This window comes from Serinus canaria, chromosome 27, assembly GCF_022539315.1.
Source record: "Serinus canaria isolate serCan28SL12 chromosome 27, serCan2020, whole genome shotgun sequence".
Classification (NCBI taxonomy): domain Eukaryota; kingdom Metazoa; phylum Chordata; class Aves; order Passeriformes; family Fringillidae; genus Serinus; species Serinus canaria.
In genome coordinates, this window is record NC_066340.1 from 342,303 (window position 1) to 368,408 (window position 26,106).

The 26,106-nt window shown below is 65.7% G+C and overlaps 4 protein-coding genes across 7 annotated transcripts; 1 reads left to right on the forward strand and 3 right to left on the reverse strand.

Annotated features, from left to right (window-relative positions):
* Nucleotides 1-436: 436 nt before the first annotated feature.
* CDK5RAP3 (CDK5 regulatory subunit associated protein 3) lies at nt 437-4,907 on the reverse strand (the record flags this gene model as incomplete). Its single annotated transcript, XM_050985508.1, has 8 exons — nt 4,312-4,907; nt 4,040-4,097; nt 3,321-3,452; nt 2,813-2,913; nt 2,664-2,712; nt 1,934-2,112; nt 1,108-1,244; nt 437-611 (listed from the first exon to the last, which is right to left on the reverse strand). Coding segments are annotated over exons 1-8 (837 nt in total), but the record flags the coding sequence as incomplete, so codon positions are not given.
* Nucleotides 4,908-5,357: 450 nt separating this feature from the next.
* PRR15L (proline rich 15 like) lies at nt 5,358-8,709 on the forward strand. Its single transcript, XM_050985927.1, has 2 exons — nt 5,358-5,877; nt 6,656-8,709. Exons 1-2 carry the CDS (start codon nt 5,618-5,620, stop codon nt 6,954-6,956), a joined length of 561 nt encoding a protein of 186 aa, XP_050841884.1. The 5' UTR covers nt 5,358-5,617; the 3' UTR covers nt 6,957-8,709.
* Nucleotides 8,574-13,922, reverse strand: PNPO (pyridoxamine 5'-phosphate oxidase). Its single transcript, XM_050985924.1, has 7 exons — nt 13,294-13,922; nt 12,681-12,805; nt 11,785-11,884; nt 10,552-10,605; nt 9,894-10,022; nt 9,408-9,478; nt 8,574-9,313 (listed from the first exon to the last, which is right to left on the reverse strand). The coding sequence occupies exons 1-7, from the start codon at nt 13,456-13,458 to the stop codon at nt 9,148-9,150; spliced, it is 810 nt and encodes a 269-aa protein (XP_050841881.1). The 5' UTR covers nt 13,459-13,922; the 3' UTR covers nt 8,574-9,147.
* A 2,902-nt stretch (nt 13,923-16,824) lies between these two features.
* On the reverse strand, nt 16,825-25,574 carry SP2 (Sp2 transcription factor). Of its 4 annotated transcripts, none has more exons than XM_050985859.1 (7): nt 25,163-25,574; nt 23,300-23,378; nt 21,660-22,610; nt 20,620-20,923; nt 19,258-19,432; nt 18,276-18,469; nt 16,825-17,100 (listed from the first exon to the last, which is right to left on the reverse strand). In XM_050985859.1, the coding sequence occupies exons 2-7, from the start codon at nt 23,363-23,365 to the stop codon at nt 17,000-17,002; spliced, it is 1,791 nt and encodes a 596-aa protein (XP_050841816.1). In that variant the 5' UTR covers nt 23,366-23,378; nt 25,163-25,574; the 3' UTR covers nt 16,825-16,999. The 4 variants fall into 4 exon arrangements, with proteins under 4 accessions (XP_050841816.1, XP_050841815.1, XP_050841814.1 ...); XM_050985858.1 differs by lacking the exon at nt 25,163-25,574 and adding an exon at nt 23,508-24,929; XM_050985857.1 differs by lacking the exon at nt 25,163-25,574 and having other exon boundaries at nt 23,300-24,929.
* Nucleotides 25,575-26,106: the final 532 nt, after the last annotated feature.

Here is a 26,106-nt window from a genome sequence, read left to right on the forward strand (position 1 = left end):
CCCCAAACCCTGTGAGCCCCAAACCCCGAACCCGTGAGCCCCGAATCCCGAACCCCAAACCCCTGAGCCCCGAACCCTGTGAGCCCCAAACCCCGAACCCCGAACCCCGAACCCCAAACCCTGTGAGCCCCGAACCCCCTGAGCCCCGAACCCCGAACCCCAAACCCTGTGAGCCCCGAGCCCCAAACCCCGAACCCCAAACCCCGAGAGCCCCAAACCCCAAACCCTGTGAGCCCCGAACCCCGTGAGCCCCGAACCCCGAACCCCAAACCTGGAACCCCCTGAGCCCCAAACCCCTGTGAGCCCCAAACCCCAAACCCTGTGAGCCACAGCCCAGACCCAGACCCGCCTGGCAGAGCCAGAGGTGTCCCCCGTGTCCCCCCCCAGCACCCCCCGTGTCCCCCCCAGCATCCCCCGTGTCCCCCCCAGCACGCCCCGTGTCCCCCGTGTCCCCCCCAGCACCCACCGTGTCCCCCGGGGGCGGCTCCGGTGCCTCGGGCGGCTCGGGCCGCTCCAGCCGCAGCGGCTCCTGCCCCGTGCGCCACCGGAACACCGAGGAGTTGCCGTGGGACACCACGTGCCGCAGCAGCGGCAGCGCCTCGGCCCCGGGGCTGCGGACACCGGGACAGCACCGGGACGTGCGGATGGCACATGGGGACAGCACGGGGGACAGGGGACAGCACAGGGATTGCACAGGGGACAGCACGGGGGACACGGGGACAGCACAGGGACAGCACAGGGGACAGCACGGGGACGTGGGGATTGCACATGGGGACAGCACAGGGGACAGGGGGACAGCACATGGGGACAGCACGGGGGCACGGGGACAGCACAGGGGACGTGGGGATGGCACATGGGGACAGCACGGGGACACGGGGACAGCACAGGGGATAGCACAGGGACACGGGACAGCACAGGGGACATGGGGATGGCACAGGGACACGGGGACAGCATTGGGGATGGGCTTGGTCATGGGGACATTGGGAGTGGGGACATCGGGAGTGGGGACAGCTCAGCATCCGCAGTGCCAAGTTTGGAGGGCCCGGAGCTGTTTGGGGCAGTTTGGGGGTAGGGGCTGGTTTGGGGCTGGTTTGGGGCTGTCCCCACCTGTCACACACGAAGGCCACGCAGGCCTGGTACAGCTCGATGGCGTCCCCGAGGGCGCTGGCGCCGTCCCCGACGCGGGACAGCAGCGACGGCAGCGCCTGCACCTGAGCCAGCAGCTCCCGGCGCACGTCCTCGCCCTGGGGACACCGGGGGACACACGGGGACACACGGGGACACCTGCTTTAGGGTCTGTGTATTCTGGGGCCCATTTTGGGGTTATTCCAGCCCCGTTTGGGGCTGTTTCAGGCCTGTTTTAGGCTCTGTTTGGGGTTATTCTGGGGCCCATTTGGGGCTGTTTCAGGCTCTCTCTGGGGCTCTCCCTGGCCCGTTTCAGGCTCTGTTTGGGTTATTTCAGGATTCATTTGGGGCTATTCCCAGCCTGTTTCAGGCTCTGTTTGGGGTTATTCCCAGTCCATTTCAGACTCCGTTCAGGGCTATTCCCAGCCTATTTCAGGCCCTCCCCCCCACCCCCATGGCACTCACTGTACTGTCCTGGCCCATCTGGGGCTATCCCAGCCCGTTTTGGGGCCCATTTGGGGCTACCCAGGGCCATTTGGGGCTATCCCCAGCCCATTTGGGCCCCCACCCCGTTCCCGTGGGTTCCCATGGCACTCACAGCAATGCCATACTGTCCAGGCCCATTTTGGGGCCCATTTGGGGCTACCCAGGCTCATTTGGGGCTATCCCTGGCCCGTTTGGGCTCCCCCTCGTTCCCGTGGGTTCCCGTGGCACTCACGGCGATGCCGTACTGTCCTGGCCCATTTTGGGGCCCATTTTGGGGCTATTCCCAGCCCATTTCAGGCCCCCCCGTTCCGGTGGCACTCACGGCGATGCCATACTGGCGGCAGGAGCCCAGGAAGCGCTCGCGGAGCTCGCCCGCCCGCAGCTGGCACTCGTCCTCGCGCCGCGCCAGCTCCTGCTGCGCCTGCTGCCAGCGGCCCCGCTGCCGCCGCAGCGCCGGCAGCTCGTAGCTGATGCTGCGCCCCAGCAGGCTCGAGAGCTCGGCTGGGGGCACGGCGGGGTCACCCCGGGGGGCTCGGGGGGTCCCCGGCACCCCGGGGGGCTCATCCCGTTGGGACCGGGCGTTCCCATGAACCCTGAGCTTGGAATCCCGTCCTGTCCCGGTTTGGGGCTGAATTCACCTTAAATCCCATCCCCATCCCAGTTTGGGACTGAATTCACCGTAAATCCCATCCCTGTCCCGGTTTGGGACTGAATTCACCGTAAATCCCATCCCCATCCCATTATCCCATCCCATCCCTGCTTGGGGACTGAATTCCCCTTTAAATCCCACTGGGATTTGGCCTTCCCACAAATCCCTTCCTTTCCCATCCCAGTCCAACCCAGTCTGGGGACTGAATTCCACCCACCCAGGGGGTTCTTTGGGACACCTCAGGGAATTCCCATCATTCCCACTGCCGTTATTCCCATTGTTCCATTATTCTCGTTATTCCCATTATTCCCACTATTCCCACTGCCATTATTCCTGTTATTCCCATTGCCATTGTCCCCATTATTCCCATTATTTTATTCCCATTATTCCCATCCCCTCTCACCCAGGTAGGCGTTGTCCTTCTCATAGAGGGACACGATCTCCTGCCAGTCCTGGGGACAGACACGAGGGTCAGCAGGAAGGGGAGGAGGAGGAGGAAGAGGAGGAGGAGGAAGAGGAGGAGGAGGAAGAGGAGGAGGAGGGCGCTCCCACCTTCATCCTCTGGGACGAGTAGCGCCCGAAGAGGTTCTTGGTGGAGGCCTCGGTGCCCTTGAGGATCTCCACGATGCGCAGGCAGTGGAAGTAGTGCAGGTCTGGGGGAGAGCAGCGGGGTCAGGGGGGCTTTGGGGGATCCCCGGGGGGCTTTGGGGGATCCCTGGGGGGCTTTGGGGGATCCCTGGGGGGCTCTGGGGGATCCCGGGGGGGCTCTGGGGGGGTTCTGAGCTGCCACCACCACCCCTTTGTGAACAACCCTCCCACCCCGAATCCTGGCTCTGCAGGGGGGGGGAGATCCATCCCCAAACCCCAAATCCTCAAATCCCAAACCCCCAATTCCCAAACCCCAAATCCCAAACCCCAAATCCCAAACCCCCAATTCCCGAACCCCAAACCCCGAATCCCAATTCCCAAACCCCCAAACCCCCAACCCCCAAATCTGAAATCCCCAAACCTCGATCCCAAACCCCAAACCCCGAATCCCAGACCCCGAGCCGGCACTGACAGGAGCCCTGGAGCAGCTCTCGGATCTCGGGGTGCTCGGGCATGTCCTGCAGCGCCGCCCGGATCCGCTCCCGCACCTGCGCCACCTGCGCGGGCCAGCGCCGCCCGCAGTGCCGCCGGTCCAGCAGCCAGTCTGCCGGGACACCGGGACAGGGGAGTCACCGCGGGACAGGGGACACGGGGACACCGCGACAGGGGGGACACCGGGAGCCAGGGGACACCGGGACAGGGTCACCGGGGGACAGGGGACACGGGGACACAGCGGGGACAGGGACACGGGACCCGGGGACCGGCAGGCGCCGCAGTCGCCGGCAGAGCAGTGGGGACACCGGGACAGGGTCACCGGGGGACAGGGGACACGGGGACACAGCGGGGACACGGGGACAGGGTCACCGGGGGACAGGACACAGGGCCAGCGCCGCCAGCAGTGCCGCCGGTCCAGCAGCCAGTCTGCCGGGACACCGGGACACGGGGGTCACCGCGGGACAGGGGACACCGGGAAAGGGGGGTCACCGGGGGACACGGGGACACCGCGGGGACACCCGGACATGGGAGGAGCCCCGGGCTCCGGGGACACGGGGGACAAACACCGGGAGGAATTCCCGAGTCCTTTCCCAAAGCCTGGGATGGATCCGCAGCTGGAGGGAAAAGCGGGAACCGGGCCGGGATAACCGGGAGGCATTCCCGGTTCCCGCCCGGAGCCGGGGCTCGCTCCCGTACCCAGGAGCTTGCTGGTCTGGATGTCGATGGGCACATTCCGGTAGTCCTGGGGAGCGGCCTGCGGGGAGAACGCGGCAGGAGCGGGGCTGCGGTAACCGGAACCGGCACCGGGAGCGGGGCGCGGGTCGGGACCCTCCGCTCCAGCGCCAGGCCCGCGCTGTCCCCGCTGCCCTGCGCCTGGACCCGCTCCCGGCCCCTTCCCCGATCCCTTTCCCGGTCCCGAACCCTTTCCCGGTCCCAATCCCAGTCCCGCTCCCGGTCCCGGTCCGCACCTGCATCTTTCCCGGCACCGCCTCTCCACTTCCGCCCTCCCCGCCCCAGCCAATCGCCTGCCTCAGCGCCCGAGCCTCGACCAATCAGAGAGCGCTCCGCCCAGAGGTCGCGCTCCCGCCAATCAGAAGGCGGCAGCTCGGAGGCAGCGCCACGTCCCTGTGTTTCTATTGGCTGGAGGGGAAAGGAGCGGGGTGAGCGCGGGCCAATCGGAGCGGGCGGTGGGAGTTTGGGGTCCCGATCCCGGCCTTAATCCCGAGCCCGGTCCCGATCCCGGGCCCGGCCCAAACCCGGCACCAATCTCGGGCCCGGCCCAAACCCGGCACCAATCTCGGGCCCGGCCCAAACCCGGCACCAATCCCGGTCCCAAACCCGGCACCAATCCCGAGCCCTGTCCCAAACCCGGCACCAATCCCGAGCCCTGTCCCGATCCCGGCACCAATCCCGGGCCCGGTCCCAAACCGGGCACCAATCTCGGGCCCAAACCCGGCACCAATCTCGGGCCCGGCCCAAACCCGGCACCAATCCCGGGCCCGGGCCCAAACCCGGCACCAATCCCGAGCCCGGCCCAAGGTGCCCCAGCCCTCCGCGGGATCCCCGGGAGGGGCAGATCCCAAACCCTGCGGGATCCCCGGGAGGGGCACATCCCAAACCCTGCGGGATCCCCGGGAGGGGCAGATCCCAAACCCTGCGGGATCCCCAGCACCCCCAGAGCAGATCCCAGATCCCTTGGGATCCATCGGGAGCCCCAGCCGAGAGCTGGAATCCCCCTGGCACCCCCAACAGCCGCCCCAAAAGGAGCCCCAATCCCTTGGGGACCCCGGGCGGGGCCCTGGAGCAGACCCCAGACCCCTCCGGAGCCGGGAGCCCCCCCGGGACCCGCCGGGATCATCCCCGGGCTCCGCTCGGGGCAGCCGGTCCAGCCCGCGGGGGTTCCGCGGTGTCCCCGAGGGGACACATCCCGCGGGGACACGGCGCCGGTGACCGGGCGGGGACGGCGGGAGCGGCTCCCGGTGGCCGACACCGAGCCGCCGCCACCGGGCCTCGGGGCCACCGGCCCGCCAGTGTTGCCACGGCCGGGGATGACGGCACCGAGAGACCCCCGGGGCCACCGAGAGCCACCCGGGGCCACCGAGAGACACCGGGGCCACCGAGAGACACCAGGGCCACCCGGGGCCATCCACAGCCACTCAGGGAAACCCAGAGCCACTCAGGGCCACTCAGAGCCATCCAGAGCCGCTCTGGGCCACTCAGAGCCACCCGGGGCCACTCAGGGCCACCCTCCCGGGACTGGCACCGCTCCCTGTCATGAATATTCAGCCGCGCCTGGCCCGGCCCCGCTGTTTGCTCCGGCAGGAGGGGTTTGGGAGCGGGTTCACCTTGACGGGAACACCGGGACAGCGGCAGGTGAGCGGCACCTGCCCGCTCTGCCCCCCCGGGACACCCCGGGACACCCCCGGGACACCCCCGGTACACCCCCGGACACCCCCGGGAACCCCGGGACACCCCCGGGACACCCCGGACACCCCCGGGACACCCCCGGACACCCCCGGGCGCGGCAGGAGCAGGTACCGGGGTGCGGTGTCCGGGCTGGGGATGGGATGTGGGACCCCCGGGGACACCCTGGGGACACGGCCGGGGATGGTCCCACCTGGCTCTGGCACTGGAGGGGGCTCTGGGGACACCGGTGCCACCGGCGGGGTGGTGGCCGCAGTCTCTGTGCTCCTGTCCCCACGTCGCAGAGGGAAAAGGGGTTTTTATCCCCAAAGCGACATCGGGGAGGGGTCGCTGGTGGCTGAGCGCCACGGGGACAGGGACGGGGACAGGGAGGGGGACAGGGAGGGGGACAGGGGGCTGCGCTGGCCCCCGGGGCCCGGGAATCCCCTCCGTGCCCGCCGCTTCCCTCGGGTCCTGCTCCGGGCCCACGCTCGGCTCCGGAGCCTTCCCGGAACCTTCCCCGGCCCCTCCGGCGCTCCCGTCCGGCCCCAGCGGGTCAGGCGAGCCCCGAGCCCGGGGTGGGGCAGGCGGGGACCCCCGGCAGCGCCCCCGGCACCTGCCCGGTGCCACCTGCGCCCCAGTTCCTGTTCCTGTTTGCTCTCCGCGCTCCCTCCCGCTACACGTGGCCGATAAGGGCAGCTCCCGGCGCCGCCGGCGGCCTTTTCCCGGCTTTCCCCCGGAATTCCCGAGCCGGGGAACGCCCGCCCCGTGCCCGTGCCCCCGGGGGATCCCGCCGGGAGCATCCCGCGGGAAGGAAGAGCCGCATCCCTGATGGGGGTGCGGGAGGGCGGCCCCGGGGAGGGCGGAGGGAGCTGCGGGAGGGAGCCCGAGCCCCGAGTGCCGTTCCAGGATGGCCGACGGGCACGGCTGGTGGAAGCTGACGTTCCTGCGGAAGCGCCAGGCAGCGCCCACGGTGCTGTACGAGAGCCCCGAGGGGCCCGCGGCGCCGGGCGGGGACAGCGCGGAGGGGACCGGCCCCGAGGGGACGCCCGGCTTCGCCGCCCGCCTGGAGAAGATCGTGGACAAGAGCACCAAGGGCAAGCACGTCAAGGTCTCGCACTCCGGGCGCTTCAAGGAGAAGAAGAAAGTGAGGGCGACGCTGGCCGAGCATCCCAACCTGTGCGGGGCCGGCGAGCGCGAGGAGAAGTGACCCGGGCGCGTTGTCGCCCGCCGGGGACCGGAGCGGACTCAGGATGGAATTTAGCTGGGGGATGATCCGTGAGCTGCGGGACTGAGCCCGCGGCAGAGCGGGGCGCGGGGCCGGCGCTCCCCGTCCCTGCCGCTGCCCAGCGCGGACTGGTTCCTACTGGGATGAGGAACGGCTCTGCCCCGATCCCATTCCCAGTCCCCTCCTCCCGTCACTTTCTGGGGCCGAGCCCCGCTCGTGTCCCAATCCCGAGGGGCAGCAGAGCCGCCGATGGCGCGTCCTTGCCGAGTCCCCCCCGAGAGGGGATGCGACATTTCCCTGTCCCGAGGGAGCGACCGTGCGGGACCGATCCCCCCGCGGGGACCGCGGAGAGCCGCCCGGAGGAGCCGCCTTGCCCCGGGGATCCCCGCCCGGAGGAGCCGCATTCCCCCGGTGATCCCCGCCCGGAGGAGCCGCACTGCCCCGGTGATCGCCGCCCGGAGGAGCCGCATTCCCCCGGTGATCCCCGCCCGGAGGAGCCGCATTGCCCCGGTGATCGCCGCCCGGAGGAGCCGCATTGCCCCGGGGATCGCCGCCTTCCCCCGGGGGTCGCCGCCGCTGCTGGAAGCGGGGATCCCACCCCGCGGCCCGGGATGCTGGAAGCGCTCGCTCCTGCTGCTAATTAACTGTGGTTAATAAACCGAGCCTGGGAGCGGAGACGGCTCCGGGAGAGCTCCGCCGATCCCTGGATCCAGCCCGGAAGGGTGGGAAGGCTCCGGATCCCCGCGGGACGCGGCGGGAGCGGGGCCGTGCCGGGCAATCCCTGACCCGGCGCAGGAGGAGGAAGCAAAGGCGCAGCCGGGAGAGCCCAGCGGATCCCGAAACCCGGCATGGAAGGGTGGGAAAGCTCTGGATCCCTCTGGGATCCCTCTGGGAGCCATCCCGGGAATCCGTGACCCCACGGGGAAAGGGACGATCCACGGTCCCGGGATCCACGGTCCCGGCTCCGCAGGGCGCGGCTGTTCCCGAGCTCCGCAGCTCCAGCCCCTCCCGGCTCCGCCAGAAGCTGGAGGGTGCCAAGGGCCGGGCCCAACCCCGGTTTCCCGGTTTCCCGGGGCCGGTGCCAGCTCCCCCCGGGGCCGGTGCCAGCTCCCCCCGGGCCGGTGCCAGCTCCCCCGGGCCGCTCCCGCCTGGCTCTGTGCGCTCGCCGCCCGTTCCCCGTCGCGCTGGGATCCCGGGCCGTGTCCCAGCGGGAACGGGAGGAGCCCCTCGGTCCCTTCGCCCCCCTCCCCCGGAATCTGGGACAGCTCTGTGCCCCTTCCTGCGACACCGCCCTGTCCCCTCCTGTCCTTCCCAAGGGACGGGCACAGCCGGGAGGGGCCAGAGCCACTCAGGGGCTGTGACAGCGGCACAAAGGGGGTGACAACCCCGTGGCCACCGTGCCTGCGTGCCAGGGCTGCCCCGTCACCCCCCAGGACGGGCACGATCCCTCTCCGGGACAGCAAACACGGAACCGGGGCCGGTTTTGGGGCTGGTTCCACCAGGGCCGGGACTGGCGGCGGCTCCGAGCTCCGGCTGCCCCGGGAGGGCCCGGCCCTGCCCGGCTAAACATTAACCCGGCATGAACCCAAAGCCTCCGCGCCCCACATAAATCCTGATTTATTCTTTTCCAGCAGCGGGAGGAGGGGACGGGCTCAGGGCCGGGGTCTCACGGCCCCGGGAGAGGCCAGGACAGCGGCGACACGATTTGAGTTAATTAAACAACAGCCATAATGAACTGGGAATGGAGGACATTGCACGATTCCAGCTAAAACATGGAGAGAGGGGTGGGACAGCGACAGCGACAGCCACAGGGGGTCACTGGGGTCCCAGCCGGACCCTGCACGATCATTAACACGATTAATTAACCACTGGCAGCGGCTGCAGACGGATTTGGGGACGCACCGGGGTGAGGGCAGCTCTGAAGGCATTCCCCAGCCCACGGCGAGGGACAGTGACAGGGACAGGGACGGGGACGGGGACAGGGGGTCACTGGGGTCCCAGCCGGACCCTGCACGATCATTAACACGATTAATTAACCACCGGGGCTGGCTGCAGACGGGCTGAGGGCGGCTCCAAAGCCATTCCCCAGCCCACAGCGAGGGACAGGGCGGGGCGGCTGCGACACCTGGGGACATTCCTTGGGGACATTCCTTGGGGACATTCGGCGGCGGGCTCAGGGCGAGAGGCGCTCGTAGACCCAGTCGCCGTGGCCCCGGTGCGTCATGGCCCCGAGCGGCGCCGCGCGGTCCCGGACCCGCCGGAACACGATCCGGTCGTGCAGCCGGTTCGATTGGCCCTGCCAGAACTCCACCACCTCCGGCTCCACCAGGTACGCGCCCCTGCAAGGGACACCCGGGATGGGGGGCTCGGGGGGCTCTGGGGGGGCTCTGGGAGGGCTCGGGGGGCCCGGGGGGCTCAGCCCCCCACTCTCACCAGTAGTCCGGCCGGGGCACGACCTTGTCCCGGTACAGCTCCTCCAGCTCCGCGTTCTTCTTCCGCAGGTACTGAGGGGAGGGAGGGGAACGGGAGGGAGGGGATCCCACAGGGAACGGGGATCCCACAGGGAACGGGGATCCCACAGGGAACGGGAGCGAGGGGATCCCACAGGGAACAGGGTCATTAGGGGATCCCATGGCCAATCCCCCAGGGAATGGGGCCCTGAGGGGATCCCATGGCCAATCCCACCGGGAATGGGGCCCTGAGGGGATCCCAGAGCCGATCCCACCGGGAATGGGGCCCTGAGGGGATCCCATGGCCAATCCCACCGGGAATGGGGCCCTGAGGGGATCCCATGGCCAATCCCCCAGGGAATGGGGCCCTGAGGGGATCCCATGGCCAATCCCCCAGGGAATGGGGCCCTGAGGGGATCCCAGAGCCGATCCCCCAGGGCTCGGGGAGCCGATCCCGCGCCGGGCTCACCTCTCGGTCGGGGATGACCGAGCTCTGCCGGCTGACCAGGGCCCCGATCTGGCTGCCCCTGGGCCGGCTCTGGAAGTAGCGATCGGATTCCTCCTCGGGCAGGCGCCGCACCGAGCCCTCGATGCGCACCTGGGGGCAGCCCCGAGCCCTCAGTGCCCACCTGGGGCAGCCCCGAGCCCTCAGTGCCCACCTGGGCCAGCCCCGAGCCCTCAGTGCCCACCTGGGCCAAGCCCCGAGCCCTCAGTGCCCACCTGGGCCAGCCCCGAGCCCCCAACCCTCACCTGGGCCACCACATCACCCAGGGGGCTCCCAAGCACGGAATTGCCTCATTCCCTATTTTTTCACCCCAAAAATGCAGGGTTTGATGCCTGCTGGGGGCCACCACCCCTGGGCTTGGGCCAGCGGTACCAAAGGTGCCCCTAAGCACAGAACTGCCCCATTTCCCGACTTTTTCACCCCAAAACCCGCAGGGATCGTGTCCCTGCTGGGGGCCACCACCCCTGGGCTCGGGCCACGGCTCCAAAGGCGCTCCCAGACACGGAACTGCCCCATTCCCCGACTTTTGCCCCAAAACCGCAGCCCCCCCCCCCCCGGGGTGACCCCAAATCCCCCCGGGGTGACCCCAGCCCCAAATCCCCCCGGGTCTGGGGTCCCTCACCTGGCGGCAGAGCGGCTCCCAGTAGAAGACCAGGGAGGCGAAGGGGTTGGAGTCCTGCGGGCAGAGCAGGAGCTGGGGCGGAACCGCGGCCCCGCAGGAATTCCGCCTCCCTCGGGATTGGGATCGGGGTTTGGGATTGGGATCAGGGATTGGGATGGGGGATTGGGATGGGGGATTAGGATCAGGGTTTGGGATCGGGGATCGGGGTTGGGATCGGGGCTGGGATCAGGGTTTGGGATTGGGATTTGGGATTGGGATTTATTTATTGGGATTTATTCATCTGGGTTGGGATCGGGGTTTGGGATCGGGGTTTGGGATTTGGGCTGGGATTGGGGTTTGGGATTGGGATTTATTTATTGGGATTTATTCATCTGGGTTGGGATCGGGGTTTGGAATCGGGGTTTGGGATTTGGGCTGGGATCGGGGTTTGGGATTGGGATTTGGGATTGGGATTGGGATTGATTTATTGGGATTTATTCATCTGGGTTGGGATCGGGGTTTGGAATCGGGGTTTGGGATCAGGGTTTGGAATCGGGTTTGGGATCGGTGTTTGGAATCGGGGTTTGGCATCAGGGTTTGGGATCGGGGCTAGGATCGGGGTTTGGGATTGGGATTTGGGATTGGGATTGATTTATTGGGATTTATTCATCTGGGTTGGGATCGGGGTTTGGAATCGGGGTTTGGGATCAGGGTTTGGGATCGGGGCTGGGATCGGGGTTTGGGATTGGGATTTATTTATTGGGGTTTATTTACCAGGTTTGGGATCGGGGTTAGGATTGGGGCTTCGGATCAGGGCTTGTTTATTGGGGTTTATTTATGGGGATTTATTGGGGTTTATTTATTGGGATTCATTTATTGGGATTTATCAGGATTTATTTGTTGGAGTTTATTTATCAGGATTTATTTATTGGGGTTTATTATCGGGATTTATTCATTGGGGTTTATTGATTGGGTTTTGTTACTGGGGTTTATTTATTGGGATTTATCAGGATTTATTTATTGGGATTTATTTATCGGGATTTATTTGGGATTTATTCGGATTGATTTATGGGGATTTATCAGGATTTATCAGGATTTATCAATCGGGATTTCTCAGGATTTATCGGGATTTATTTCCGGGTGTTCCTGGGTCCCTCCCCAGCTCCCAGCATTTGGGATTTATTGGGATTGGGTTGATCTCTGGGGGTCTCTGGGGCGGTGTCCGTGTGTCCGTGTGTGTCCGTGTGTCCTCACCAGCTCCCGGCCCTTCCTGCTCTCGTAGTTGGTGAAGAAGCGCAGCCCGTCGGGGCCCAGCCCCTTCAGCAGCACCATGCGGGCCGAGGGCCGCCCGTCCCTGCGGGGCAGCGCGCTCAGCCCGGGGACACCCCGGGGACACCCCGGGGACACCCCTGGGGCACCTGTGTCAGCCCGGGGACACCCCTGTGCCACCCCTGTGTCACCTGTGTGTCACCTGTGTCAGCCCTGTGTCACCTGTGCCACCCCTGTGCCACCCCTGTGTCACCCCTGTGTCACCCCTGTATCACCTGTGTCAGCCCTGTGTCACCTGTGCCACCCCTGTGTCACCCCTGTGTCACCTGTGTCAGCCCTGTGTCACCTGTATGTCACCCCTGTGTCACCTGTGTCACCTGTGTCAGCCCTGTATCACCTCCGTGTCACCTGTGTCACCTGTGTCACCCGGGGCACCTGTGTGTCACCTCAGTGTCACCCCTGTGCCACCCCTGTGCCACCCCTGTGCCACCCCTGTGTCAGCCCGGGGGCACCTGGGGCACCTGTGTGTGTGTCACCTGTGTCACCCCTGTGTCACCTGTGTGTCAGCCCTGGGGCACCCGTCACCCCCGTGTGTCACCTGTGTCACCCCAGTGTCACCCCAGTGTCACCCCAGTGTCACCCCTGTGTCACCCCCTGTGGCACCTGTGGCACCTCAGTGTCACCCCAGTGTCACCCCAGTGTCACCCCAGTGTCACCCCTGTGTCACCCCCTGTGGCACCTGTGGCACCTCAGTGTCACCCCCAGTGTGTCCCTGTGTCACATGTCTCACCCCCGTGTGTCCCCCCGCTGTCCCCCCCGTGTCCCCCCCGTGTCCCCCCGCTGTCCCCCCCCGCTGTCCCCCCGCTGTCCCCCGGTGTCACCTGGAGCAGGTGGCCAGGCACATGGCGTTGGGCTCGGCGATCTCCGGGCACTGCAGCGCCTCCTGCAGCCAGGCCCGGAACTGCTCCAGGGGCTCGAGGGACACCAGGTGGCACTCCTCGAACGCCTGGGGACACCGGGGGGGTCAGGGGGGGTCAGGGGACACCGGGGGGGGTCAGGGGGGGTCAGGGACACCAGGTGGCACTCCTCGAACGCCTGGGGACACCGGGGGGGTCAGGGGACACGGGTGGGGGGGTCCCTCGGTCCCCCCGGTGTCCCCCCTGTCCCACCTCGCTGTCCTCCCGTCCCTGTCCCCCCCTGTCCCCCCCTGTCCCCCCTCTGTCCCCCCTGTCCCACCTCGCTGTCCCCCCTGTCCCTGTCCCCCCTGTCCCTGTCCCTGTCCCACCTCGCTGTCCCCCCTGTCCCTGTCCCTGTCCCTGTCCCTGTCCCTGTCCCTGTCCCACCTCGCTGTCCCCCCTGTCCCCCCACTCCCCTGTCCCTGCCCTGTCCCTGTCCCTGTCCTGTCCCACCTCCCTGTCCCCCCTGTCCCTGTCCTGTCCCTGTCCCTGTCCCACCTCGCTGTCCCCCCTGTCCCTGTCCCTGTCCCTGTCCCACCTCGCTGTCCCCTCTGTAGCCTTTCCGCAGCTGCTCCAGCTCCATCGCGGCCGCGCGGAGCCCCCGCCGCCCCGGGGGCGTGGCTAAACGCGGCCACCCCCTCCTCCAACGCAGCCAATAGGAAGCGTCAGAGCTCGCGCGCCTCGATAGGAGCTGGCTGCCCATTGGAGGAGGTGGAAGGGGCGGGGACAAAAGACCCGGAAGTAGTGGTTGGGTATAGAGCGGTTCGGGGGCTCTTAAAGGGGCCGCGACCGCAGGAGGGACACGGGGACAGGGGGGACAGAGGGGACACACGGGGACACACAGGGACACACGGGGACACCTGAACGGGGGGCGGAGAGCACAGGGACGGTGGGAATGGGATGGCTTGGGCTGGGGGGGGGAATTGTGACAAGGGACAGGAGCTGGGAGATGTGGGGACAGGGGGGACAGGGACGCTGAGAGGGGACAGGGATTTGGGGACACTGGGGACACTGGGGATGGGGGGTGTTCGGGACGCTGTGACAAGGGACAGGATTTGGGGACAAACCCCCACCCCTGCCCCTGCAGCTCACAGCAGGAGCAGAACCATTTCTGGGTACAGTTCCTCCATTTCCCATCAAATCCCCCAAACCCCCCAAACCCCCCCGATCCCCCCCCAATCCCCCCCAATCCCCCCCGATCCCCCCAAACCCCCCCAGCCCCAGAGGCAGCAGGAGCTGGAGGTGCCTCGGGCCGAGATTTTATGGGGCAGGAGCAGCCCCGGGCGGGCTCGGGATCCCCTCGGGATCCCCTCGGGATCTCAGGATTTGGGGATCTCAGGATCACTCTCAGGATCTCCCTGGGATCTCAGAATCTCCAGATCTCGGGATCTCCTTGGGATCTCTCAGGATCTCTCTCAGGATCTCTCTCAGGATCTCTTGGGATCTCCCTGGGATCTCCCTGGGATCTCAGGATTTGGGGATCTCAGGATCGCTCAGGATCTCTCAGGGATCTCTTGGGATCTCAGGATCTCTCTCAGGATCTCGGGATCTCTCTCAGGTTCCCGGGCTCTCAGGATCTCTCAGGATCTCCCTCAGAATCTCAGGATCTCTCTCAGGATCTCTCAGAGATCTCCCTGGGATCTCAGGATTTGGGGATCTCAGGATCTCGGGATCTCTCTCAGGATCTCTCGGGATCTCTCTCAGGATCTCAGGATCTCTCTCAGGGATCTCTCTCAGGATCTCTCAGGGCTGGGCTCCCTCGGCTGGCAGGGCCGCAGGCGAGGCCCAGAGGAACCAACAAAAAGGGACAAAAAGGAACAAAAAGGAACAAAAAGGAACAAAAAGGAATAAAAAGGAATAAAGGCAAGGAGCAAACGGCATCTGTGTTTAATTTAAAAGCTCGGCAGCAATAGAATCTATGATACAATGTACACTGTACACGGGGCAGGGAAAAGGGGGGAAAAGGGGAAATAAAAAAGGAAGGAAAAATGGAAAATAAAAAATAAGTAAGGAAAAATGGAAAAAAAAGGAAAAAGGGGGAAAACATAAGGAAGGAAAAAAGGGGGAAAAAAGAAAAAAAAAGGAAGGAAAAAGGAGAAAAATTTAAAAATGAAGGAAAAGGGGGGAAAAAAGGAAAAAAGGGGGAAAAAGAAAAAAAGGAAGGAAAAAGGAGAAAAATAAAAAATAAGGAAGGAAAAGGGGGGGAAAAGGAAGGAAAAAGGGGGAAAAAAGAAAAAATGAAGGAAAAGGAGAAAATAAAAATAAGGAAGGAAAAAGGGGGCAAATAAAAATAAGGAAGGAAAAAAGGGAAAAACTTTAAAAAGGAGAAAAAAGGAGAAAAATAAAAAATAAGGACAGGACAAGGGGGAAAGGAAAAAAGGAAGGAAAAAATGGGGAAAAATAAAATAAAAAAGAAGGAAAAAAGGGTGGGAACAAAAAAAGGAAGGAAAAAGGGGGAAAAAAGAAAAAAAGGAAGGAAAATGGGGGAAAATAGAAAAAAGGAAGGAATAAAGGAGGAAAATAAAGGGATGGAGTCCCAAAACTGCAAACAAAATAAAAATAAAAAAAAAAGGGGGAATTGCCAAGGTTGCTCAGAAATAAAAACCGGGAGAGAGGAATTGTCCAGGGGGGTTTGGGGGGAGGCAGGGGATTAAATAGATTAGAAAAGCACTCATGATCCACGGGGGACCGGCGGGGCAGTAAGGCAACCACGGATAGAAAAGGGATTCCCAGGGCCAGGGATATTTATAGCTATTTATAGATTTAAATAGGGAGGAGGAATGTGCTCTGCAACCCCCCGGCTGCGCTGGGGGCCGGCTCCTGCCCCACACCCGGGGGGCTCGGGGGGCTCTGGGGCACCCCTGGGGCTGGGGGGGCTGGGGGGGACCCCCTGGGGCTGGGGGGGCTCTGGGGCACCCCTAGGGCTGGGGGGGCTCTGGGGGAGCTCTGGGGGACCCCATGAGGCTGGGGGGGCTCTGGGGCACCCCATGGGGCTCTGGGGGGCCCCCTGGGGCTGGGGGAGCTCTGGGGGACCCCCTGGGCCTGCGGGGGCACCTCTGAGCCTGTGGGGTCACAGGGAAGGGTCTGGGGGGGGCTCTGGGGGATCCCTTGAGCCTGTAGGGTCTGGGTCACCCCCTAAACCTGTGGGGTCACCTCTGAGCCTCTGGGGTCACAAGGGAGGAGCTGGGGGGGCTCAGGGGGACCCCCTGAGCCTGTGGGGTCACAGGGAAGGGTCTTGGGGGTCTGGGGCACCCCCTTAACCTGTGGGGTCACCCCTGAACCTGTGGGGTCCCAGGGGGGACTCTGGGTGACCCCCTAAGCCTGTGGGGTCACAGGGGAGGGTCTGGGGGTCTCTGGGTGCCCCCCTGAGCCCGCGGGGTCGCAGGGACACCCCCAGCCCCGTGTTTGGGGCGCTCGGCGCGGCGGGGAGGGCAGGGCTGCCCCCGAGGTCCCTCCGGGAGCGCTGCGGGTCCGGGGCTGTCCCCGAGGTCCCTCCGGGAGCGCTGCGGGTCCGGGGCTGTCCCCGAGGTCCCTCCGGGAGCGCTGCGGGTCCGGGGCTGTTCCCGAGGTCTCTCCGGGAGCGCTGCGGGTCCGGGGCTGTCCCCGAGGTCCCTCCGGGAGCGCTGCGGGTCCGGGGCTGTCCCGAGGTCCCTCCGGGAGCGCTGCGGGCCGGTTCTGCCCCGAGGTCCCTCCGGGAGCGCTGCGGGTCCGGGGCTGTCCCCGAGGTCCCTCCGGGAGCGCTGCGGGCCCGGGGCTGTCCCCGAGGTCCCTCCGGGAGCGCTGCGAGCCCGGGGCTGTCCCCGAGGTCCCTCCGGGAGCGCTGCGAGCCCGGGGCTGCCCCCGAGGTCCCTCCGGAGCTCTGCGGACCCGGGCTGTTCCCGAGGTCCCTCCGGGAGCGCTGCGGGTCCGGGGCTGTCCCCGAGGTCCCTCCGGGAGTGCGTGCGGGACCCGGGGGCTGTTCCCCGAGTCCCTCCGGGAGCGCTGCGGACCCGGGCTGGTCCCGAGGTCCCTGCGGGAGTGCTGCGGACCCGGGCTGTTCCCGAGGTCCCTCCGGGAGCGCTGCGGGCCCGGGGCTGTCCCCGAGGTCTCTGCGGGAGCGCTGCGGGTCCGGGGCTGTCCCCGAGGTCTCTCCGGGAGCGCTGCGGACCCGGGGCTGTCCCCGAGGTCCCTCCGGGAGCGCTGCGGGTCCGGGGCTGTCCCCGAGGTCCCTCCGGGAGTGCTGCGGGCCCGGGGCTGTCCCCGCCCTACAAGTTCTTGGTGACCAGGTGTGTCTTGTAGTGCTTGGTCAGGTGGTCGGAGCGCATGAAGCGCTTCTGGCACTGCGCGCACTCGAAGCGTTTGTCACCTGCGGGGACAGGGGACACCTGTGTCAGCCAAAGGGACGGCCAGCAGCCTCGGGGGAGGGGTGACACCGCCAGGACATGGCCCCGTTAACCCCTGCCACCAGAGACCCCCCCAAAATCCTTCCTGAACCCGGGGAGAACCTGCCCTGAACAGCCCAGTGGCTCTCAGGGTGGTGACACCGCCAGGACATGTCCCCTCATCCTCTGTCACCAGAGACCCTCCCCAAAATCCTCCCAGAACCCGGGAGAACCTGCCCAGAACATCCCAGTGACTCCCAAAGGGGGTGGTGACACCCGGGGGTCCCCCAGCCCTGTTTGGGGGAGCTGCCCTGGGAACGGGGACACTCCCAGGATTTTCCAGCCCCATCAGGGACTCTGCTCTGGGCACGGGGACCCTGCAGGGACCCCCCCAGATGTGTTTGGGGTGGTTCCTGGGGCACGGGGACCCTGCAGGGACCCCCCAGATGTGTTTGGAGTGGTTCTGGGGACCCTGCAGGGACCCCCCAGATGTTTGGGGTGGTTCTGGGGACCCTGCAGGGACCCCCCAGATGTGTTTGGGGTGGTTCCTGGGGCACGGGGACCCTGCAGGGATATCCCAGCCCTTCTGGGGTCTCTCCCCTGGCTATCCCAGCCCTGCTGGGTGTGCTGCCCTGGGAATGGGGGATATCCCAGCCCTGATGGGGATGGTTCCTTGGGCACAGGGAATACCCCAACCCTACTGGGGGCTCTCCCCTGGCTCTCCCAGCCCTGCTGGGGGCAGATCCTCGGCCCCAGCCCCGTGAGGCCGGCGCAGACCTGTGTGGGTGCTCTGCCCTGGGAATGGGGTATATCCAAGGATATCCCAGCCCTGCTGAGGGCTCTCCCCTGGATATCCCAGCCCTACTGGGGGCTCTCCCCTGGATATCCCAGCCCTACTGGGGGCTCTCCCCTGGATATCCCAGCCCTACTGGGGGCTCTCCCCTGGATATCCCAGCCCTACTGGGGGCTGTCCCCTGCCTATCCCAGCCCTGCTGGGGGTGGATCCTTGGTCACAGGGATACCCCAGCCCTGCTGGGTGTGCTGCTCTGGGAATGGGGGATACCCCAGCCCTGCTGGGGGTGCTGCTCTGGGAATGGGGGCTCTCCCAGCCCTGCTGGGGGTGGTGGCTGTGCCCCAGCCCCGCCAGGCCGGCGCAGACCTGTGTGGGTGCGCGCGTGCCGCTGCAGCTCGTCGGAGCGCGTGAAGCGCTTGCCGCAGAAGACCCAGTTGCAGACGAAGGGGCGCTCGCCCGTGTGCAGCCGCACGTGCGCCCGCAGCAGCGACGTCTTGCGGAACGTCCGCCCGCACTCGGGGATGTGGCAGATGTGCTTCTTCTTCCCGGGATCGCCCGGCCTGCGGGGAGACACAGCCGGGGTTAGCCCGTGGGGCCGGGGGGAGCCAGGCCGGGAGGGGCAGATCCAGAGGGATGAACCGGTCCGGGTTAGCCCGGGAGAGGCAGATCCGGGGGGATGAACGGGTCCGGGTTAGCCCGGGAGAGGCAAAGCCGGGGGATGAACCGGTTCGGGTTAGCCCGGGAGAGGCAAAGCCGGGGGATGAACCGGTTCGGGTTAGCCCGGGAGAGGCAAAGCTGGGGGATGAAGCGGTGCGGGTTAGCCCGGGAGAGGCAGATCCAGAGGAATGAACCATGCCCAGGAGAGGCGGATCCCAGCAGGATGAACCACTCCGGGTTATTCCGGGAGAGGCGGATCCCAGCGGGATGAACCGCTCCGGGTTATTCCGGGAGAGGCAGATCCAAGAGGGACGAACCACTCCGGGTTAACCCGGGAGAGTTGGATCCCAGCGGGACGAACCGCTCCGGGTTATCCGGGAGAGGCAGATCCCAGCGGGACGAACCGCTCCGGGTTAGCCCGGCAGAGTTGGATCCCAGCGGGACGAACCGCTCCGGGTTATTCCGGGAGAGGCAGATCCCAGCGGGACGAACCGCTCCGGGTTAACCCGGCAGAGTTGGATCCCAGCGGGACGAACCGCTCTGGGTTATCCCGGCAGAGGCGGATCCCAGCGGGACGAACCGCTCCGGGTTAACCCGGCAGAGGCGGATCCCGGCAGGAGGAGCCGCTCTGAGCCACGCCCGGCAGAGGTGGATCCAAGCGGGACAAGCCGTTCCCACGTTCAGCACCCACCGCTTGTCGCCGTCCTTGCAGTTGGGACAGGTGCAGGCCATCCTCCTCCTCTTCTCGCCCGGCTGGATGTCCCCGGAGAGCGCCTGCTCCATCTGCAGCTGGATCTGGGTGGGGCTCAGCCCGCTGATGGTCACGTTGTTGCCGGACACATTCTGCACCGTCAGCTGCTGTTGGCCTGGGGAAAAGGGGAAAGGGGCAGTCAGGATTTGTCCAGCTTCTCCCACGGGACCCTCCGGAGCAGGGAACAGCCCCAATTCACCCCCACATGCAGCACAGCTCCCTCTGCCACGTGCCTCTCCTGGTAAGTCCCTTTTTTCTGAATATACTGTGCGGTTTTTCAAAGTTTTCCAAAAAAAGTTGGGTTTTCGACCCTTTGAGGGGGGCGGGGATAAAAAAAGGGCTCAAAGAGGAAACAAAAAAGAAACTTTGAAAAAACGTGCAATATATTGAGCAAAAAGACGGGACTTACCCCGCAGCCTAAGGGCCGCTCCAGGCTCGGGCGTCCCTGGCAGCCGTGACAGGGGCTGGAAAGAAGAAGACGGGGTCAGCGTCAGCAAGCGGGGTCGGGATGGGGATGGGGACGGGATGGGGATGGCTGCACCCAGGGCAGCACCGGGAGGAGGAGGAGGAGGAGGGGAAGAACAAGGGGGATCGGCAGCGGAGGAGCAGAGCAGCAGGGAGGGAGAGCAGGCAGAGCTGGTGGGGAAGCGCCAAGCGAGGGAAGGCGGCAGCGGGGGTGAGCTGAGCCCGGGCCTGGCCTGGGGGAGCTGCCCGCTGTCCCTGTCCCCCTCAGGGGCACAAGGGATCTGATCTGACCCAGGGACATCCTGGGGGAGCTCAGGGAGCTGCCCGCTGTCCCTGTCCCCCTCAGGGGCACGAGGGATCTGATCTGATCCAGGGACATCCTCGGGGAGCTCCGGGAGCTGCCCACCGTCCCTGTCCCCCTGAGGGATCTGATCCAATCCAATTTGATCCAGGGATAATCCACCTGGGGAGCTCAGGGAGCTGCCCACTGTCCCTGTCCCCCTCAGGGGCACGAGGGATCTGACGGACTCTGGGGAGCCCTGTCTTCCAGGGAGGACTGACCCGGGACTCCTGGGGAGCTGCCCGCTGTCCCTGTCCCCTGAGGGATCTGATCTGATCCAATCCAATCTGATCCCGGATAACCACCCTGGGGGAGCTCCGGAGCTGTCCCTTCCCCCGAGGGACTGATCCAATCTGATCAGGACCCCTGGGGGAGCTCCAGGAGCTGTCCCCTGTCCCTGTCCCCTGAGGGATCTGATCCAATCTGATCCAGGGACACCCTGGGGGAGCTCCGGGACACCCCCTGCCCACGCCCACCCCCCGCAGCCGTGCCCCCACCTGCGCTGTTGGTGATGGTGACGGGCACGCCCTGCACCTGCACGCCGTTGATGTTGATGGTCTGCATGGCCTGGGCAGCTGCTGCCAGCTGTGCCGCGCTCAGGCTCAGGATGCCCCCGGCCGGGGCGATCTTGGGCAGCGGCCGCTCCTTGCGCGGGGCCGGCCGGCGGGCGGGGCCGGTACCGGGGGCGGTGCCGGGGGCGGTACCGGGGGTGCCGGGGCTGCCGCAGGACGGCAACGGGATGGACGAGGCGTCCTGCAGCAGCACGGTCTGCAGCTCGCCCGAGGGGGTCTTGAAGTACACCTGGAGGGGAGGGGGGACACGGTGGGGCTGGGAATGAGATCCACCCGTGCAGCTGGGGAACGGTGGGACAGTTTGGGGTCTGTGGGATGGTTTGGGTTTGGGGTCTGTGGGATGGTTTGGGATTGGGGTGGGGGCTTCTGTGGGATGGTTTGGGTTTGGGGTGGGGGTCTGTGGGATGGTTTGGGATTGGGGTGGGGTCTGTGGGATGGTTTGGGTTTGGGGTCTGTGGGATGGTTTGGGTTTGGGGTGGGGGCTTTTGGGGTCTGTGGGATGGTTTGGGTTTGGGGTGGGGGTCTGTGGGATGGTTTGGGGTGGGGGTCTGTGGGATGGTTTGGGTTTGGGGTGGTACTCCCGGCAGGCTGGCTCATCCCAGCCCCAGCTGTGGCACAGGGGAGCTTTCAGGGACACTGAAAAAGCCCCTATAAAAGCAGCTGGAGCTCCTAAATCCCTGCAGAGGGGAAGATTGCACTCCCAACCTCCAGAGAATCCACTCAGCAACGCCTAACCCATCCTCCAAGCCGGGAACAGCTCACAAACCCCCAGCCCCAAAACCCTGAGTGAGGATCAGAGGAGAGCAAGAGTTCCTGAATCCCTGCAGAGGGCAAGGCTGCACTCCCAACCTCAACACTGCCTAACCCAAACTCCAAACTGGAAATACCTCACAAACCCCCAGCCCCAAAACCCTGGGTGAGGAGCAGAGGGGCACAGCAGGGAGAGGAGCCCGAGGAGGCCGTACCTGGGTGGGGGTGGGCTCGGCCGCCTGGATCTGGAAGTTCTGGGAGGGTTTCTGGGGCACGGTGGGCAGCGTGGCCGAGGCCGCCTGCACCACGCGCAGCGCCTGCTGCGGGATCTGCACCACCTGCGACTCCTGCTTGGGCTGCACCACCTGCACCTGCTGCACCACGGCGGGCTGCCCCGAGCCGGGGCTCTGCACGATCAGCAGGTTGCTGCCGGCCTGGATGATGTTCTCGGCCGTGGTCTCGATCAGCACCGTCTCCACCTGCTCGGCCACGGCCACGGCCGCGGGCTGCCCGGGGGACCCGGCCTTTTTCCGGGGCTTTTTGCCCGCTTTGGAAGGGCTGTCCGTGAGCAGCTGGGCCTGCCCGCCCGCCTCGGGGCTCACCAGGGCGGGTGGCAGGGTCAGGGTGACGTTGGCACCCCCGGGCAGTTTGACCACGCCGCCCGCTCCCGCCTTCTGCGCCGGGGCCGGCTTGATGGGCACGGGCTTGTGCGAGGAAGAGGAGGGAGTGAGGATGGCCTGGTTGGTGCCTGGGATGATCTGGATCTGGTTAGGCTGCACCTGGATGGTCTGAGCCCCGGCGGGCTGCACCGCCTGGTACTGGATGTTGGAGGAGGAGGAGGAGGAGGAGGAGGAGGAGGAGGAGGAGGAGGAGGAGCGCGAGCCTTTGTTGAGCACGGCCGCGTTCTGGATGGCGAAAATCAGCTGTCCCCCGGCGTAGGAGGTGCCCACCTGGGAGCCCTGGATCTGGAAGAGGTTCCCCTTGGAGGACAGGATGCCGATGCTGCTCTTGGCCGAGCCCAGGGGCAGCGGGGCGGGTTTGATGGGCACCAGCTTGCGAGGGGTGGGCTGGGGAGGCGCGGGCGGCGCGGCGGCGGCTTCCACGGCGGGGGGACCGATCTTGCTGCATGTGGCTGCCAGCAGGGCCAGGGGAGAGGGCTGGGAGTCCTGGGGAGAGAGGGCAGTCAGTGCCAGGCGCCTGCAGGAACAGCTGATGGGACAGCCCTGACGGAGGGAGCAGAATTCCCAAACAACCCAGGCCGGGAAGGATCTTTGGGATTGTCCAGTCCAACCTGGGGGACACTCTGTCACCCCCAGCATGGCACTGAGGGACACTTTGTCACCCCCCAGGTGACTCCCCCACCCTTCTGGGCAGCCCATCCCAACTCCCATTTTTTCTGTGAAGGAATTCCTGCCGATGTCCAGCACCTCACTGCTTCCAGCAGTGGTGACATTTAAAATCCCACCCCTGTGCCCCTAAATCCTTTTAAATTCCATCCTTGTGTCCTTAAAACCATCCTAAAGCTCCAAACCATCCTTAAAACCATCCTAAAGCTCCAAACCATCCTTAAAACCATCCTAAAGCTCCAAACCATCCTTAAAACCACCCCAAAGCTCCAAACCATCCTTAAAACCACCCCAAAGCCGTGGACATCCTGGAAACCTCCTGGATTTTCCCCCCGGAACGCCACAGGCAGCTCAGATCCCACGGGCTGGGAACACCCGGGCTGCTCGGGGAGGAGGAGCAGCTCCAGGCTCAGGGCTGGCAAGGAGCCCCAGCCAGGCTCCGGGGGCTGTCGTGCCCTCCTGGCTCCTCCCGAGCCCCGGGCAGAGCCCCGGGCCGGGGCCGGGCTCACCTGGGCGGCGGAGGCGGCGGCGGGCTGCAGGTACTCGCTGGGGCTGACGGCAGCGGTGGCAGCCATGCTGTCCCTCGAGCTGTGGGGACAGGGCAGGGAGGGATCAGCTCCTCGGGGAGCCCAGCCCGCGGCTCTGACCCCCGGGGCTCTGCCTGGTGCCCCCCAGAACCGCCCCACCTCACACCGGGGGCTGCCCCCCATGCCTCACCTTCTCCCCGGGGTTTGGGCTTTGGTTGGTTCCCAAGGGAAACCCCCAGGAGAATTCCTGGATTTCCCTCATTCTCCTGAATTCCAGCACAGCCTCGGCTCGAGGAGCAGCCCCCCAAAGGTGGCAGAGCCCAGCTTCAAAGCAGGTGTGCCCAGAGAGCCAAAATCTCCCCAGTTCCAGCCCAAAATCTTCCCATTCCCAGCCTGAAATCACCCCAGTTCCAGCCCCAAATATTCCTGTTCCCAGCCCCAAATCTTCCTATTCCCAGCCTGAAATCTTCCTGTTTCCACCCTGAAATCTTCCCATTCCCAGCCCCAAACCACCCCGGTTCCAGCCCAAAATATTCTCATTCTCAGCCCCAAATCTTCCTGTTCCAGCCCAAAATCTCCCCAGTTCCAGCCCCAAATCTTCCTGTTCCAGCCTGAAATATTCCTGTTTCCACCCTGAAATCTCCCCAGTTCCAGCCCAAAATCTTCCCATTCCCAGCCCGAAATATCCTCGTTTTCCCAGGGATTTTGGGTGGCTGTTCCCTCCCTTCCATCGGAATTTAGGGCAGAGCTGAGCCGAGGATCAACAGCCCCGAGCGAGCGCGAATCAGAGCGGGGCTGAGCCGGCCGGGGAGGAGCCAGGTCCCGGCCAGGGAGATCCCGTTTTCCGGGAGAAATCCCATTTTTGTGGAAGAAATCCCATTTTTGTGGAAGAAACCCCATTTTCCCGGAAAAATCAATGGGGATGTTAATGCAGGGAAGCCCCGTGTGATCCCTCCGTGTGTTTCCCACTCGTGGTGAAGCAGAGCCCCCGAAATTTGGGAACCATCCCAAATCCCTCCGAGGGAATTTGGGAACCATCTCAAACCCCAGCAGGGGAATGAATCCCATAAGGAAATGAATCCCATGAGGAAAATCGGGGAAATGAATCTCAGGAGAGAAACTTGGGAATCATCCCAAACCCCACCAGGGGAATTTGGAAACCATCCCAAACCCCACCAGGGGAATTTGGGAACCATCCCAAACCCCACCAGGGGAATGAATCCCATAAGGAAATTTGGGAACCATCCTGAATGAATCCCATAAGGGAATTTGGGAACCATCCTGAATGAATCCCATAAGGGAATTTGGGAACCATCCTGAATGAATCCCACAAGGATAAAACCAGCCCAGATCCCACCAGGGGAACGAATCCCCAAAGGACATTTGGGGACCACCCCGAACCCCCCACGCAAATTCAGTAAATCCCCCGGATTCCCCAGCCCCCCGAACCCTCCCGGGAGCCCCGATCGCAGCCGGGACCGGATCCCCCGAGCGGACCCAGCCCGGATCCTTCCCCAAATTCCCGCCCCAAATCCCCCCGAACCGGGGGCGGCCTCCCCCAGACCTGCCCCGGGACCCCCCGAGCATCCCGGGACCCCCGGGCCGGGCCGAGGCCGCGACCCCCGAGCGCCCCCCGGGCTCCCCCCGCGCCGCCCCCGCCGCTCCGGGCGGTCCCGGGGGAGGCGGGTCCCAAAGGCCGGGCCCGCCCCCGACCGGGCCCCGCTGCCGGAAGCGCCGCCCGCCCGCCGGGCGCCGGGGGAGGGCGGCTCGGGGCGGCCGCGGGCCGCTCCCCGCCCCGGCGGCCCCGCAGCGGCCGCGGCCCGGCCCCGCTCCCCCCGCACTGACCGGCCGGGGGCGGCGGCGCCTCCGACCCGCTCACGGCGCCATCTTCCTCCGCCGGGCACCGCCCTGCTGCGCCCGCCCCCCGAGGGGGTTTGGGCCAATCGCCGCCAGGCTGCTTTGCGAACTGGCCAATGGGCGGTGAGATGGTGGAGCGACGGCCAATCTGCGGCGGGGGAAAGGTTGATGGGCAGCTGCGCCGAGCAGTAAGGCTCGTGATGGAGGGATTGCTCTGCCAATGGACGCGGAGTTCTGAGGTGACGGACGGCAGAGACAAGCCAATAGCAGGGAAGATCTCTGGTTGACAGTACAGACAGCCAATGGACGCAAGCCCAGCCTGTGGCTATCGCTGTTTGATTGACAGGCCCCCAGAAGGGCGGAGTTCCTCTTGGGCGGGACCCGCCCAAAACACGCCTCGTGATTGGTTACGATAATTTGATTGACAGATATATGAATCAATGGAAGGCGCGATACCCAAGAGCTGCGCTTGCGATTGGCGGAGGGGGGAGTCCGAGCGGCTGAAGCCGGATGACGTCACGGGGTCCCCCGGCGGGTGGGGAGTCCCGGGGATCCCCCTCGCCCCCCCTCCCCCCATCAAAGGTGGCACGGAGGAGATCCGGGGGTCCAGGGGGGGATCCGGGGGTCCCGAGGTGTTCCGGGGGTCCCGGGGCGGGCAGGGAGGAGATCCGGGGGTCCAGGGGGGGATCCGGGGGTCCCGGGGGTGACGGCGCCCCCGAGGGACCCCAACCCCTGCAGGGGAGGGACACCGCGGGGTTCAGGGGGTCCCTGCGGAACTGGGGGTGCCCCCTCAGCGGGATGGGGGTCCCCAGCCCCTCACAACAATCGGGGTGCTCGGGGGGGGTTCAGTGTCGCGGAGGGGATCGGGGTTCCCTGAGAGGATGGGGGTGCCCATTCCCATGGCAGATTTTGGGGGGTCGGGGTGGTTGGAG

Bases quoted from the DNA above. Each gene is read 5' to 3' on its own strand.
- PRR15L (XM_050985927.1), top strand. From the start codon at position 5,618: ATGAATATTCAGCCGCGCCTGGCCCGGCCCCGCTGTTTGCTCCGGCAG. The intron at 5,878-6,655 runs GTACCGGGGTGC...GTGCCGTTCCAG, and splicing joins CCCGGGCGCGGCAGGAGCAG to GATGGCCGACGGGCACGGCT.
- PNPO (XM_050985924.1), bottom strand. From the start codon at position 13,458: ATGGGCAGCCAGCTCCTATCGAGGCGCGCGAGCTCTGACGCTTCCTAT. The intron at 12,806-13,293 runs GTGGGACAGGGA...CGGTGTCCCCAG, and splicing joins GCTACAGAGGGGACAGCGAG to GCGTTCGAGGAGTGCCACCT. The intron at 9,479-9,893 runs GTGAGCCCGGCG...CCCTCCCCTCAG, and splicing joins CGGTCATCCCCGACCGAGAG to TACCTGCGGAAGAAGAACGC.
- SP2 (XM_050985857.1), bottom strand. From the start codon at position 23,500: ATGGGGGGCAGCCCCCGGTGTGAGGTGGGGCGGTTCTGGGGGGCACCA. The intron at 22,611-23,299 runs GTGAGCCCGGCC...CTCTCTCCCCAG, and splicing joins CCGCCGCCTCCGCCGCCCAG to GACTCCCAGCCCTCTCCCCT. The intron at 18,470-19,257 runs GTGGGTGCTGAA...GTCTCCCCGCAG, and splicing joins TGCAAGGACGGCGACAAGCG to GCCGGGCGATCCCGGGAAGA.